This window comes from Hemitrygon akajei, chromosome 5 (genome assembly GCF_048418815.1).
Source record: "Hemitrygon akajei chromosome 5, sHemAka1.3, whole genome shotgun sequence".
In the NCBI taxonomy this organism is placed as follows: domain Eukaryota; kingdom Metazoa; phylum Chordata; class Chondrichthyes; order Myliobatiformes; family Dasyatidae; genus Hemitrygon; species Hemitrygon akajei.
In genome coordinates, this window is record NC_133128.1 from 11,882,369 (window position 1) to 11,895,405 (window position 13,037).

Sequence of the window (13,037 nt, forward strand, 5' to 3'; positions counted from 1 at the left end):
ACAAGCCTGTGCCGGCCTCGCTCGCTCTTCCCTCCACCGAGTTTTCAATCTGAAGACAATTTTCAAATGGTCGATGGCGGTCACCGGAAACGTGACAGTTTTAAAGAAAAAACTTGAAACGGAGAAATTGAGCGATTCGCGTTTACATTTATTTTGTTTGGGAGACTTTGGGCAAAGATCGTTTTTCTTTGTCCCCGTGATTTTTTACGCAGGAATTCAACTCCGGGGTGTGCAAGGAGAAGGGAGGGCGCGTTACACAGGGGTTACACAGACCGGGTCGGGGCTTCACGGAATAGAGAGGGGGGCAGAGAGAGAGAAAGAGAGAGAGGGGGGAGTTACTCGATTAACTTTCCGATGCCCCTGGGACTCGTCGGCTTCGAGCCAGCTGGAACTCTCCAGCTCTCGCTTACGCACTTGCTTGGGATAGGTTACAAACTTGTGATGGGGAAAGGAGAGGGCGGGGGCCCGGGCGAGGGGCTGCTTCGGAAGGCGAGCTAGCGGTGTATAAAAGGATCGCCGGGATCACGAAGAGCGGCAGAAACCAAGGAGCGTAAAAACCATCGGCGCTGGGAAAGAGAGAGCAACCATATAAAATCTGTGCACCCGGCTGCAGGAGAATTTAGACAATCCAGAACTGATCCTACTAATTATTTATTCCTAATCCAATCTCCGGGAGAGAAACTGCATTCTGTATTTTTTTTTTGGTCGAATTAGTGCATTGAAGTCGAAGAAAAGTTTTGCAACAGAAAAGTTTTGAGGCGGCGGCTGCAGAGTTCCTGCTGGGGATTGTGGATCTGTTGAAGATGTTGTGTCTGGTTCTGCTGCCTATCCTGGCGGTGTTCAGCCCCGCTCGGTCTGCCGCAACAGCCCCGGAAGAGAACCTCGTCTACCCGCAGCAGCTGAGCGGCGGATCACAGGGAGGTTCCCGAGAAGATGGAGCCACTGAGCTGGGGGAGAAGGTCTCCTACCGGCTTCGGGCTTTCGGACAGGAGTTCACTTTGGAGCTGGCAGCGGACCGGAGCTTCCTGGCGCCCGCTCTCACCCTGCAGAGGCTGGGCAAGGCCGGGCAGAAGGTCGAGGAAGAGGACGGCGACCTGGGTCACTGCTTCTACACCGGCACGGTCAATTCGCTGCCCGACTCAGTGGCAGCCCTCAGCCTCTGTCACGGTCTCCTGGGCGCCTTCGTGGTCTCCGGACACCAGTACCACATCCAGCCCAGTAACCAGAGCACCCTTGGGCGCGCTGGAGCGCACCTGATCCGGAGGACAAGCCTGGGACCTTCTACCGGCTCCAAGTGCGGGGTGAGCTGGCGGCTGCTTGCGATTCTCTGCACCTCCTTGACGGAGGAGAATTCGGTCCATTAGACTCCACGCGGAGCAATTCCGCAGTAGGGATTGTTTCTGCCTCCGCAGATGCTGCCCGACCCGTTTTGTTTTTATTTAGATCTTTTATTTCTCCTTTCCCACCCGTCCACAATTATTTTCCAGATTCCAGTGACAATTCCCCCCCCCCACACACACACAGATGTATTATTCCCCCCCCCCCCACACACACACACACAGGTGTATTATTTCTTCCCCACCCCCCCACCCCCCAATTTAGGGGTGACTTGCATCAGCTAATTTCCAGGGACGCCCGGCGCCGGGATCGAACTTGGGACACCAGTGTCTGCGGCAGCTGTTCTCCCGATTGCGCCACTGTGAGAAATGTAAACCCCAAATCTGACGGGAAGACTGTACTGTACTTAACCCCGGGTGTGCGTGTCAGACTGTAATGGCTTTTATTTGTTGATTGTCTCAGGTCAGCGATCAGAATGCAGCCCAGGGTGGCGGCGAGTCCCAGCGGCCAGCACCGGAGGAAGACCCCGCCCCGCCAGCGACGGCCGGCCACCGCAGAGCCAAGCGGTTCGTCTCCTCTCCTCGCTACGTGGAGACCTTGCTGGTGGCGGATCAGTCCATGGCGGAATTTCACGGCGCCGGCCTCAAGCACTACCTCCTGACCTTGATGTCAGTGGCCGCCAAGCTGTACAAGCACCCCAGCATCAAGAACTCCATCAACCTGGTGGTGGTGAAGATCCTGGTTGTCTACGAGAAGGAGAAAGGTCCCGCCGTGTCCTCCAACGCCGCCCTGACCCTAAGGACCTTCTGCAGCTGGCAAAGGCAGCATAACGTCGCCAGCGACCGCAACCCCGAGCACTACGACACGGCCATCCTCTTCACCCGAACCGTAAGTCAAATCCCCATCCACACCAGCCCATCGGTATTCGCGTTCACCCTCTAGGCAGCTTTTAAAGTCGTACCATTTATAACCCGAGCCCTTTGGCGACAGAAGCATTAATTATGAACTCATTCTAACCCCCGCCTGCCCGCTGGTTTACTAAACGCCATCTTCGTCTGTTGCCACTGAAGGATCTGTGCGGAGCCAAGACGTGCGATACGCTGGGGATGGCCGACGTGGGGACCATCTGCGACCCCGGTAGAAGCTGCTCCGTTATCGAGGACGATGGACTCCAAGCTTCGTTCACGGCGGCGCATGAACTGGGTAAGTGCCCCCGCCCCCGACGCGCGTTGCAGGAGCACCGCCCTTAAAATTCCTGATCTGCCCGCTGGCCGCACTGGCCCCGGGTAATCAGATTGGTGTAAAAATCAGCTTTATTTGTCACGTGAACATTGAAACATACGGTAAAAGGCGCTGTCTGCCTCAAGTTAGCGACGATTGCGGCGCCAACATAATATGCCCACAATTTATCCTGTATGTACGTGTGTGAGGAAGCCGGATAACCGGAAGAAATACTGGAGGTCACGGGGAGAACGCGCAAACACAAGAGATTCTGCAGATACTGGAAATCCAGAGCAACACACGCCCACAAAATGCTGCCTGATCAGCTGAGTCCCTCCAGCATCTTGGGAACCCAGAAACACCTTTCAGGCAGCGGTGGGAATTGAACCCGGACCTTCTAGCAAAGCGGCTACGCTAGCGTAAAGTTTCTGGCAAACTCTGTGAACTTTTGGTTAAACGAGATAGCTGTAAGATGAGAAGGGGGACGTGTGGAATGGATTTCCCTTAAAAGTGCGGGTTCCTGGAAGGGACGACCCAAGTGGTGATGGAAGCGGTATTAAGAGGCTCACAGAATTGATCATGAGGATGGGGGGGGGGGAATGTAGATTAATTTGGTGGAGTTTGGTACATTGTGGGCTGAAGGGCCTGTTCCTATGCGGTCCTATTCTATTATTTACTCAGAGATGTAGCATGAAACAAGCCCTTACACCAACGAACTGCACAGCTCAGCAACCCACCTATTTAACCCTGGCCTAATCACAGGACAATTTACAATGACCAACTAAACTACAAACCAGTGAAACCCACGCAGTCGGGGGGAGAACTCCTTACAGATCGTGAAGGAGTTGAACGCTGGAATTCCCCCCCACCCCACCCACCCCCAATGTAAGAGCATTGCACTAACCACCACACTAGTGTGGTGTAATAGTGACAATTCTGGTGAAACTTGTGTCATGTGTGTGTGCAGTACTGAAGGGTGTCGGCTGATTACATTTTTCCACTGGTGCCGAGTTCCTCCAGCGTTTTGTGTGTTGCTTTGGATTACCGGCGTCTGGGGATTTTCTTGTGTTTAAGACAGGTGTGTAGGGTACAGGTGGCATCACCTGGCATCTGTCCAAATCTAACATGGAGCACCTCCTCTTGTTACCCACCATCTAGGACACGTGTTCAACATGCCTCACGATGATGCCCGTCAGTGTCTCCATTCTGTCCAGCTGACAAGTAGCAGCTCCCACATGATGGCATCCACGCTTTCCAACCTGGATCGGAACCAACCCTGGTCTGTCTGCAGTGCTTACATGATCACTTCCTTCCTGGACAATGGGCACGGTAAGAGCTCTTGGCCCAAGGACAAGTTAGTTTTCCAGGCAGTGAATTTTATTGGCTATGGATATTAGCAAAGTATACATCATCAATTACAGGCATAATCATTAATAAACAGAAGAATAAATTATCCGAGGAACCAACTGCAAATAGCAATGTCTTCAAACTGCCCAAACAGGTTTTCAATTCTTAATTTCCAATTGTATCAATGCTTTTTTCCTCCTTACGATAAATTTATTTTAATTCATAATTAACTTATTTATTCATTAAGTTGCTCCAGCATAATTTGCATTTTCTGAAATTAGTTTGCATCTTTAAAAAAAAATTATCCCTTGTCAGCTGATTTTATTTCTGAGTGCAGCCTTTAAAATGCTCATTTTCCTGCGCCCTGTTGCTACCTAGAAGAGTTCCTCTTGCCAAGGATCACATTGGCACTTTATCATTTCCTGTATGAGTCACCTTATGTACAGATACTCCTGCACCGAGCGTCGCTTTCTGTACAGACAGTCTCCGTTTATAAGCTAGTTGGTATAGATACATACACACCAAACCGTTGTGTTTTATAGAATTGCCTTTATATTTACTGAGAGGTTTGTGTGCTCTTTTTGCAAATGTTTTTACTCTGCATTGGATCCGGAGTAACAATCACTTTGTTCTCTTTTATGCTGGTACTGAAGAATGACAATAAGCAACCTTGCTGAGCTGGTGTTTCCATAAGGTGATGATTGTCTTTGCACCTCTGTTCTCAGGAGAATGTCTGTTGGACAAGCCCCAGAGGCCCATCCAGCTTCCCCGGGAGATGCCAGGGGCCACCTATGACGCAGACCGCCAGTGTCAGCTGACTTTTGGGGAAGACTCTCGGCTCTGTCCGGACGCCGGCAACACCTGCTCACTGCTCTGGTGTACCGGCATGTCGGGCGAGATGCTCATCTGCCAGACCAAGCACTTCCCCTGGGCTGACGGCACCCGCTGCGGAGAGGGGAAGTGGTGCATCGAGGGGAGATGTGTCAACCAGTCAAGCGTGAAGGATTACAATGTACGTACTTCCCGGCTTTGCTTTCTCCCCGGCTGCGCGCAGACCCTGCTTGTGTTAGTTGTTTAATTGGTGCAAGTTCAGGTTCCCCTCAGGTTATAAATGCCCATTTTGTATATAACGGCCTCAGGCTGTCTTCTGGACCCAGCTCCCCTTAGCCCACAGTTCCTCAGACTTCCAAAGTTAGCTCCTTGTAGTTATCTGCAGAGAGATAGCCAGCCACGTGGAGTTGTCGCACAAGAGGCCTGGCTCAGCCAAGGGAAGGAAAAGGCACAACAGATTCCTGGATAGCAAGAACATTCAGGGATAGAAAAGGAACCGACAGTACTGATCAAAGGTATTGTTCCAGCAGCAGAAGGAGCCACGTGCTTGAGGCTTTGAAAACAAACATTTGTTTGGTTAAGATCTGTAAGGCATTGGCCAGACCACACTTGGAATATTGTGAGCAGTTTTGGGCCCTTTATCTAAGAAAGGATTGCTGGCATTGGAGAGAGTCCAGAGGAGGTTCACGTGGATGATCCCAGGAATGAAGGGGTTAATGTATGAAGAGCCTTTGATGGGCCTGTACTTGCTGGAGTGTAGGAAAATGAGGGGTTGAGGGGGGGAAGAATCTCATTGAGACCTACCATATATTGAAAGGCCTAGATAGAGTGGAATGTGGACAGGATGTTTCCTGTAGTGGGGGAGTCTAGGACCAGAGGACACAGATAGAGTGGATGTGGAGAGGATGTTTCCTGTAGTGGGGGAGTCTAGGACCAGAGGGTACAGCCTCAGAACAGAAGGACATCCCTTCAGAACAAAGATCAGGAGGAATTTTTTTTGCCGGAGTGTGTGAATCTGTGGAATTCATTGCCACAGACAGTGCTGGGTAAATTTAAAGTGGATGATAGATTTAAGGAAGTTGATAGATTCTTGATTAGTAAGGGTATCAAAGGTTATAGTAGAGATAGGAGAATGACGCTGAGACAGATAATAAATCAGCCATGGTGGAATGGTGGAGCAGATTTGAAGGGCTGAATGGCCTAATTCTGCTCCTATGTCCTATGGCCTTGTGCACACTTGAACGAGTGTTGAGTAGACTGGCAAAATGACTTATGAGCTGATCTTGAGCTCCAGGGCAACTCCTTCCAGATGGTAAGGCCATAAGATGGAAAAGCAGAATTAGGCCATTTGGCCCATCAAGTCTCCTCCACCGTTTCATCACGGCTGATATGTTTTCCCTCAACCTCAGTCTCCCCCCCTTCTCCCTGTATCTTTTCATGCCCTGACTAATCAAGAATCTATCAATCTTTGCCTTAAATATACCCAATGATTGGCCTCCACAGCCGCCAGTGGCAATGAATTCCACAGATTCACCACCCTCTGTTCCTCCTCATCTCCATTCTAAAAGGATTCCCCTCTATTTTGAGGCGCTGTCCTCTGGTCTTAGACTCCTTTTTGTTTTTCTCCTTCTCAGTCATGAAGAAGGGTCTCGGTTGAAAAGTCGACTGTCTGTTTATTTCCGTAGATGCTGCCTGACGTGCTGAGTATTTTCTGTGTGTGTGTATTTACCTCTGTTACCAGCTTTGGTCTCATTTGCCTGCTTTACTTGTCTTCACAGACCCCTGTGCACGGCGGCTGGGGAACGTGGGGCACCTGGGGCGAGTGCTCGCGCACGTGTGGCGGCGGAGTGCAGTATTCGTTCAGGCAATGCGACAGCCCAGTCCCAAGGAACGGCGGGAAGTACTGCGAAGGAAAGAGAGTACAGTACAGGTCCTGCAACGCCATGGACTGCCCGTACAAGAACGGTAAGACCCAGGGTGCTGGGAGTGACTTGTCAGCGGAAGTGGTGGATGCGGGTCCAATCTCAACATTTAAGAGAAATTTGGATAAGAATAGGGATGGGAAGGGGATGGAGGGCTTTGGTCCAGGTGCGGGTCGATTGGACTAAGCAGAATAATAGTTCGGCATTTACTAGATGGGCTGAAAGGCTCTATGACCTGCTACAGTGCAGTTAGTCATTCTGCATGTTCCTTCTCCACTGTGCTAACGCTTGGCCTTTGAAAGTGTACGCACTTGACCTTGAGCTGACTGGCGTCCTTGACCTTAACCCCGTCTGTTTCTTGTGCAACACAGGCAAAACGTTCCGTGAAGAGCAGTGCGAGGCTCACAACGACTTCTCCAAGTCCACCGCCTTTGGGGGATTACCGGCAGTCGAATGGATCCCAAAGTACGCCGGGGTGTCTCCGAAGGATCGGTGCAAACTCATTTGTCGGGCAAAGGGCACAGGATACTACTTCGTGCTTCAGCCCAAGGTACGTCTTCCGTCGGAAATCCGCTCCCTTCGGCCGCTTGCTCGACTGGTTTTCTGGGGAGCTGCAGGGTTTCTGCTTACTAGAGGACAGCTGGAACAAATTCTGTCATCTTAGTACACGTCAAGAGCTTGTCACTTCTTAAGGGCATTGCAAATGTGAAGGTTGTCCCACCTGTGAAGTTCGTTTTATTTAAGTTTGCACGCGAGGCACCTGGGACGAATGTTCACGCGTGTCTGGCAGCAGAGTGGAGTGTTTGTTCAGGCAATGCACCAGCCCTGTCCCAAGGAACGGAGGGAAGTCTGATTACTCTGCCAAAAGTACTATCCCTCATTCCCATTAGTGGTCGGAGTCGTACAACAGACCTTCGGCCTCCGCATTTGGCCCGTAGGTCATCGCGTAGGCAGAAGTGATTAGTTGCGTTAAGCATTTAACTATCAGCTAGCTTGACAGCTTGATTTCGGGCCAAAGTGACTACTGCTGTACTGTTCTAATACACTGAGACGATCTTGTGAGTAATTCCCTTGCACAGGTCGTTTCAGGTACTTTATCCAGCTTTGTAAAGTAGTGTTCTGCTTCCTCGGCAGGTTGCTGACGGCACTCCGTGTAGTCCGGACTCCACCTCCGTCTGTGTCCAAGGGCAATGTGTCAAGGCTGGCTGCGACCGAGTCATCGGCTCCAACAAGAAGTTCGATAAGTGCGGCGTGTGCAAAGGCAAAGGTTTAACCTGCAAGAAGATCACCGGTTCTCTCGAACGTTCAAAGTAAGAGCTCCCTTTTCACCTTTTTTTAAAAATTCTTCTATATGCAATCTTGCTACGTGCACTAGTTTTCATTTATATCTTGGAAGGGAATATCAGAATTATCGCTGACGTGTCTTAAAAATTTAAAAAGATGATCTTTACTTGTCACGCGTATGTGGAAACACACCGTGAAATGCGTTGTCTGTGTCAAATCAAATCAGCGAGGAATATGCTGGGCAGCCTACAAGTACCACCATGCTTCTGGCACCAACATAGTATGCCCACACGTTACTAATGCCAACCTGTGCATCCTTGGCACGTGAGAGGAAACTCACATAGTCATGGGGAGGATGCACAGACAGCGACGGGAATGGAAACCCAGTCTTACAGCTGGCACTGTAATAACATTACACCAACCACTAGTTTAATTAATTAATTGCCTGTAACACCGCCAGCCCTTCATCCTAGTCCGTCTTTGACCTCATGGAAGGAATCTTCGTTGCTGTTTACGTAACGTTTTTTTTTGACCAGTCAGGCCCTGATCCCAGTGGACCACTCTTAGTCTGGTCTGTACCCTTTGACCTGTTTGGCATGGGTGACCCTACCATGAGCCAAAGTATAAAGCCCCGACTCCAGCCAAGATAGCTCTCTGGGTCATTGAGGCACGCAAGCCTCCAAAAGCAACACCAAGGTTGTGGTCTGCGGTTTACAGCATTTGCCACTTCTGCTGGCAACTCGTGCCACACTCACACCATCCTCTGAGTGAAGTAGTACCTCCTAAGGTTCCCCCTTAAAGTACTGTCTTGGGCACACATATATAGCTAGGATGGCTGAGACATTGGAACTGTACTGTATTTGTCAACATGGAGTGGAGAACGAGTTTGTAAACCTGGTAGGAGCAAATGATGTTGGGAATGGTGTGGGTGCAGTGCAGTGGAAGGGGTGTGGGACAGGTGGCAGAGAAGGAGTGCCAAGAGTTGGCACACACACCCAGCCCTGAGACACCAGGCAAGGTCATTTGATTCCAAACAATTGGTTTATTGATCGTTACAGAATGTCTCTCTGGTGCTTCCCGCTCCCTCCCCTTCTCCTTTCCCCTTTTTCCCCAGCCATGATTCCCCTCTCCTTGCCCCCTTCCCACACTGTCCACAATAGACACGTATCAGAATCAGGTTTATCATCAATCTCATGTCATGAAATTTGTGGGGGAGTTTTTGTAGCAGTAGTACAGTGGAATACCTAAATTACTGCAGTACCATGCAAAAGTCTTGGGCACCCTAGCTGTATAAATAAATGGCCTAATTCTGCTCCTGCGTCTTGCGATGTCGCGTGTATAATCACATCCATCAAATTCCTGGTTTGCAAAAGTGAAGGTTGAAATAAACCAGACATTGATTTTGGACAGGGAGAGTTGAGAAAGTGGTTATAATGACTTTGAAAAGGAAAGGCATTGGATTAAGTTGACCCTGTTTTTTTTTTCTCTTTTGACAGACCCGGCTACCAAGAAGTTGTCACCATCCCTGCTGGAGCGACTAACATTGACATTAAGCAACGTAGTGTTCGAGGTACAAGGCACGATGGGAGCTATCTGGCACTGAAGAAACTTGACGGCACCTACCTCCTGAACGGAGAATACACGTTGTCCACTCTGGAGCAGGACATCTCGTACCACGGCACAAACCTGAGGTACACCGGCTCCTCGGTCTCGCTGGAGAGGATTCGCAGCTTTGGCACTCTCAAGGAGCCCCTCGTGGTCGAAGTGCTCTCAGTGGGGGACTCAACGCGCCCACGGATCAAATTCACTTTCTTTGTGAAGAAAGACTTGCTGCAGCACCCGGCGAAGTCCAACCCCAAGAAGCTGTCGTTCAACGCCATCAGAGAGACGGTGACCTCGGAGTGGGTGATCGGAGAGTGGGGAGAATGTTCCAAGACCTGCGGGCTGGGTCTGCAGCGCCGGTCGGTGCAGTGCCTGGGTAACTACGGGCTGCCGGCCAGCGACTGCAGGAGGGAACTGAAGCCGGACGACCTGCGGCTGTGCGCGGACGTGCCCTGCCCGAGGTGGCTGCTTGGCGAGTGGTCGGCCTGCTCCAAGACTTGTGGGAAGGGCTTTAGGAAGAGGTCTCTGAAATGCGTCACACGCGATGGTCAGGTGCTTCCGCTGGAAAGCTGCAACACCTCGAAGAAGCCAAAGCACTTGATTGGCCTTTGCACTGTGCAGGCTTGTAACTAAGGAATCAACGTCAGTAGAAAGACAATTCAGATGAGCAACGCGCGCACAAAAAGCTGGAAGGACTCACCATGTCACGCAGTGTCTATGGAGGGATGCGAGCGGTTGACATTTAGGCTCTCCTTTTATCAGGAGTTCACTCTGCCAATTTGCAACAGGCATGAGGAGGAATTTCTTTAACCAGAGGGTGGAAATTCTGAGACGGCTGTGGAGGCCAGGTCATTGGGTATATTTAAAGCGGAGGTTGATGGGTTCTTGATTAGTCAGGGTGCCAGAGCTATGGGGAGAAGGCAGGAGAATGGGATTGAGAGGGGTAATAAATCGACCATGATAGACTGGTGCAGCAGGCTGGATGGGCCAAATGGCCTAAATCTATGTCTTGTGGTCTAAAATGTCAACTGTTCATTCCACTCCATAGATGCAGCCTGACTTGCTGAGATCCTCCAGCTTTGTGTGTGTGTGTGTGTTGCTCGACATTTTCCAACATCTGCAGAATCTTGGGTGTCGCCAATTCAGATAAGATTTATGTTCAACCTAAATGCACTGAAAGGCTGTCCAAATCCATTGTCATGTGGCATGACATGTTGGTCGTCCCACCCATATTTCCCTTTGACAATGAATGTTTGAGTTAGTCATAACAGATTGGTAGATAGTGGAGGGGAGGGGGGGCAGGAGAGATGAGAAGCTCAATGCTTGCATTGTTTGGCTCTCACAACAAGTAGTCTTGTTAATATTCAGATATATTTCACTGTTGACAGTGAAATCAGATTTGTATTTGCTCTTAGATAAGTATGGAATTCCTAAGCTCATAAGTATCACCTTTTGTTACAAAATAACCAAGATCGTTTCTTCTAGAATGTTCCTTTCTTTGAGGAAATGACCTTGTGTTTTAGATATATTTCTAAATATTCCTGTTCCCACAGCGTTATTGAGAATTGAATCTTAATGCCACTGGGTATTGTACTTGATGCTCACTCATGCCCCACAGAGAACAATATCTGATATTACCATTGGTACTAAATAATAATCTGGTATCAAGTAGACCATAAGATATAGGAGCAGAGTTAGGCTCTTAATACATTAACCCTTTCGTTTCCAGAATCATTCTCAAGAACCTCCCTGGGACCCTCCCCAATGTCCTCTGGTCCTAGACTCCCCCGCTACAAGAAACATCCTCCCACATCACTCTGTCTAGGCCTTTCAATATTCAGTAGGTTTCAATGAGAGTTCATGGCTGTGCCGTCATTGGACAGCTGAAGGGGTTGGTGGTTGGTTTGTTTCCAGTTCTTTATGCCATTCACCCTGCAGTGAGGCCAGTTCCTGGCTTCTTTCCCGGTGTGAAAAGAGTACGGAGTAAGTTTTGGGTTGGAATACTGTAAGATAAATGGGTGGGTACAAAACCTTGGAACTAAAGGAAGGAAAGTTTGATTAGTGTCATTCGCACCTGAATGGTAGTGAGGGCACTGTTCAGGGCTTTGCCATTGTGTTCTAGCCTGGGGTCACAGGAGGCATGAATCGGTCCAAATCCTCACTTCCCACCCTTGTGAGGACAGGAGGCCGTGCACCATCCTGACCTCAACGTTGCCATTGTGGTTGGGTCAAAACCCCAGAATTCCCTCCCTTAGCAGTGTCGGTGGCCTGCAGTGGGTCAAAAAGGAAGCTTACCAACACCTTCCCAAGGGCAGATGGGAATGGACAGTTGAAAGGTTGGCAAGTTTGAAGAGAACAGAGAGCTTGAAAGCAAGACACAAGTTCCAACCTTGCATAGATCAGTGTCCTCATGAAAGGGTGAAGTTGGACTGGAAGTGGGGTTGGGGGGAGGGGGAATATTCTCTTTTTCAACAACCTTATCACAAGGCATTGCCCAACAACATCCTACCCTCCTGGCACATAGTCTGGTACCGATCATTCCCTTGGCTTGTGACCAAGTCAGTTCCCACCTACCTCAGAAATGAAGGGTGAGATTTATGAAAAGAAAACAACTTAAACTATGCTATTCACAGGCTGCTATTAATACAACGCTACAAATCTGAAATCCGCAGAGTAACATGAAGAATGTACATATTAAAACTAGCACCAAGACCAGCAAGGGGTACTTTATAAGTAAAAGTATTTAAACTCCTTCTGTGAAGGATTTACCATTTTGTACAGATTTCAAAAACTTATTTATTTTTTTAAAGCTTTGTATAATATAATCTTTAAGTTATCGCTTTTTTAAAAAAAGAAACAAAGGACATTTAACAAGAATAGACTATTTATACAGTATAATTTGTCACTAGGAGGTAATAAAAGTGATTGACATAATTTTTGTGTCTTGTTTTTACTGTGCGAGTGTGTGGTGAAATCTGAATTCTACTCATTATTAGATTAAAGACTCAGTTATATTATTTGAAAAAGGGATAACTCTCACTTATAATTTTAAGGTGATTGGAGGAAAGTATGGGGGGATGTCAAAGGTAGGTGATTTTTTTACACAGTGTAGAGGGTGTGTTTGAACGCCCTGCCAAGTGGTACCGGCATATCGTGAGTCCCGTGAGCCTTGAGCTTGCTGTAGAGCTTTGGGCTTCTAGGTTTTGTGAGCACCTGTATTTACTAATTGGTGTCTTAACAAAACTTGTTAAGCCCTTCTGCTTTCTGTTTAATCTTATCAAGTAAGTTGTGACTGGCACGGGTTTTCCACTTTCAATGATCATTTAATGTGGACTCTCGTTTAGTGCTCATCACGGAGTCCTTGTGTGGGAAAATAATTTGTCTTGTGGTGTCACTCGGTTGTGCTATTGATGCTTTGTTAGTATTCCTACATGGAATATATGGGAGTGTGCCTTTCTGTGATTGCCAACGCTCCCTGTGACAGAGACAGAT

The 13,037-nt window shown here is 48.9% G+C and overlaps 1 protein-coding gene across 1 annotated transcript; it reads left to right on the forward strand.

The window, feature by feature from the left end:
- The first annotated feature begins 518 nt into the window (after positions 1-518).
- Positions 519-12,479, forward strand: adamts1 (ADAM metallopeptidase with thrombospondin type 1 motif, 1). The gene is made up of 9 exons (XM_073044835.1): positions 519-1,301; positions 1,801-2,226; positions 2,409-2,541; positions 3,718-3,888; positions 4,632-4,918; positions 6,516-6,702; positions 7,031-7,209; positions 7,794-7,969; positions 9,440-12,479. The coding sequence occupies exons 1-9, from the start codon at positions 804-806 to the stop codon at positions 10,176-10,178; spliced, it is 2,796 nt and encodes a 931-aa protein (XP_072900936.1). The 5' UTR covers positions 519-803; the 3' UTR covers positions 10,179-12,479.
- Positions 12,480-13,037: the final 558 nt, after the last annotated feature.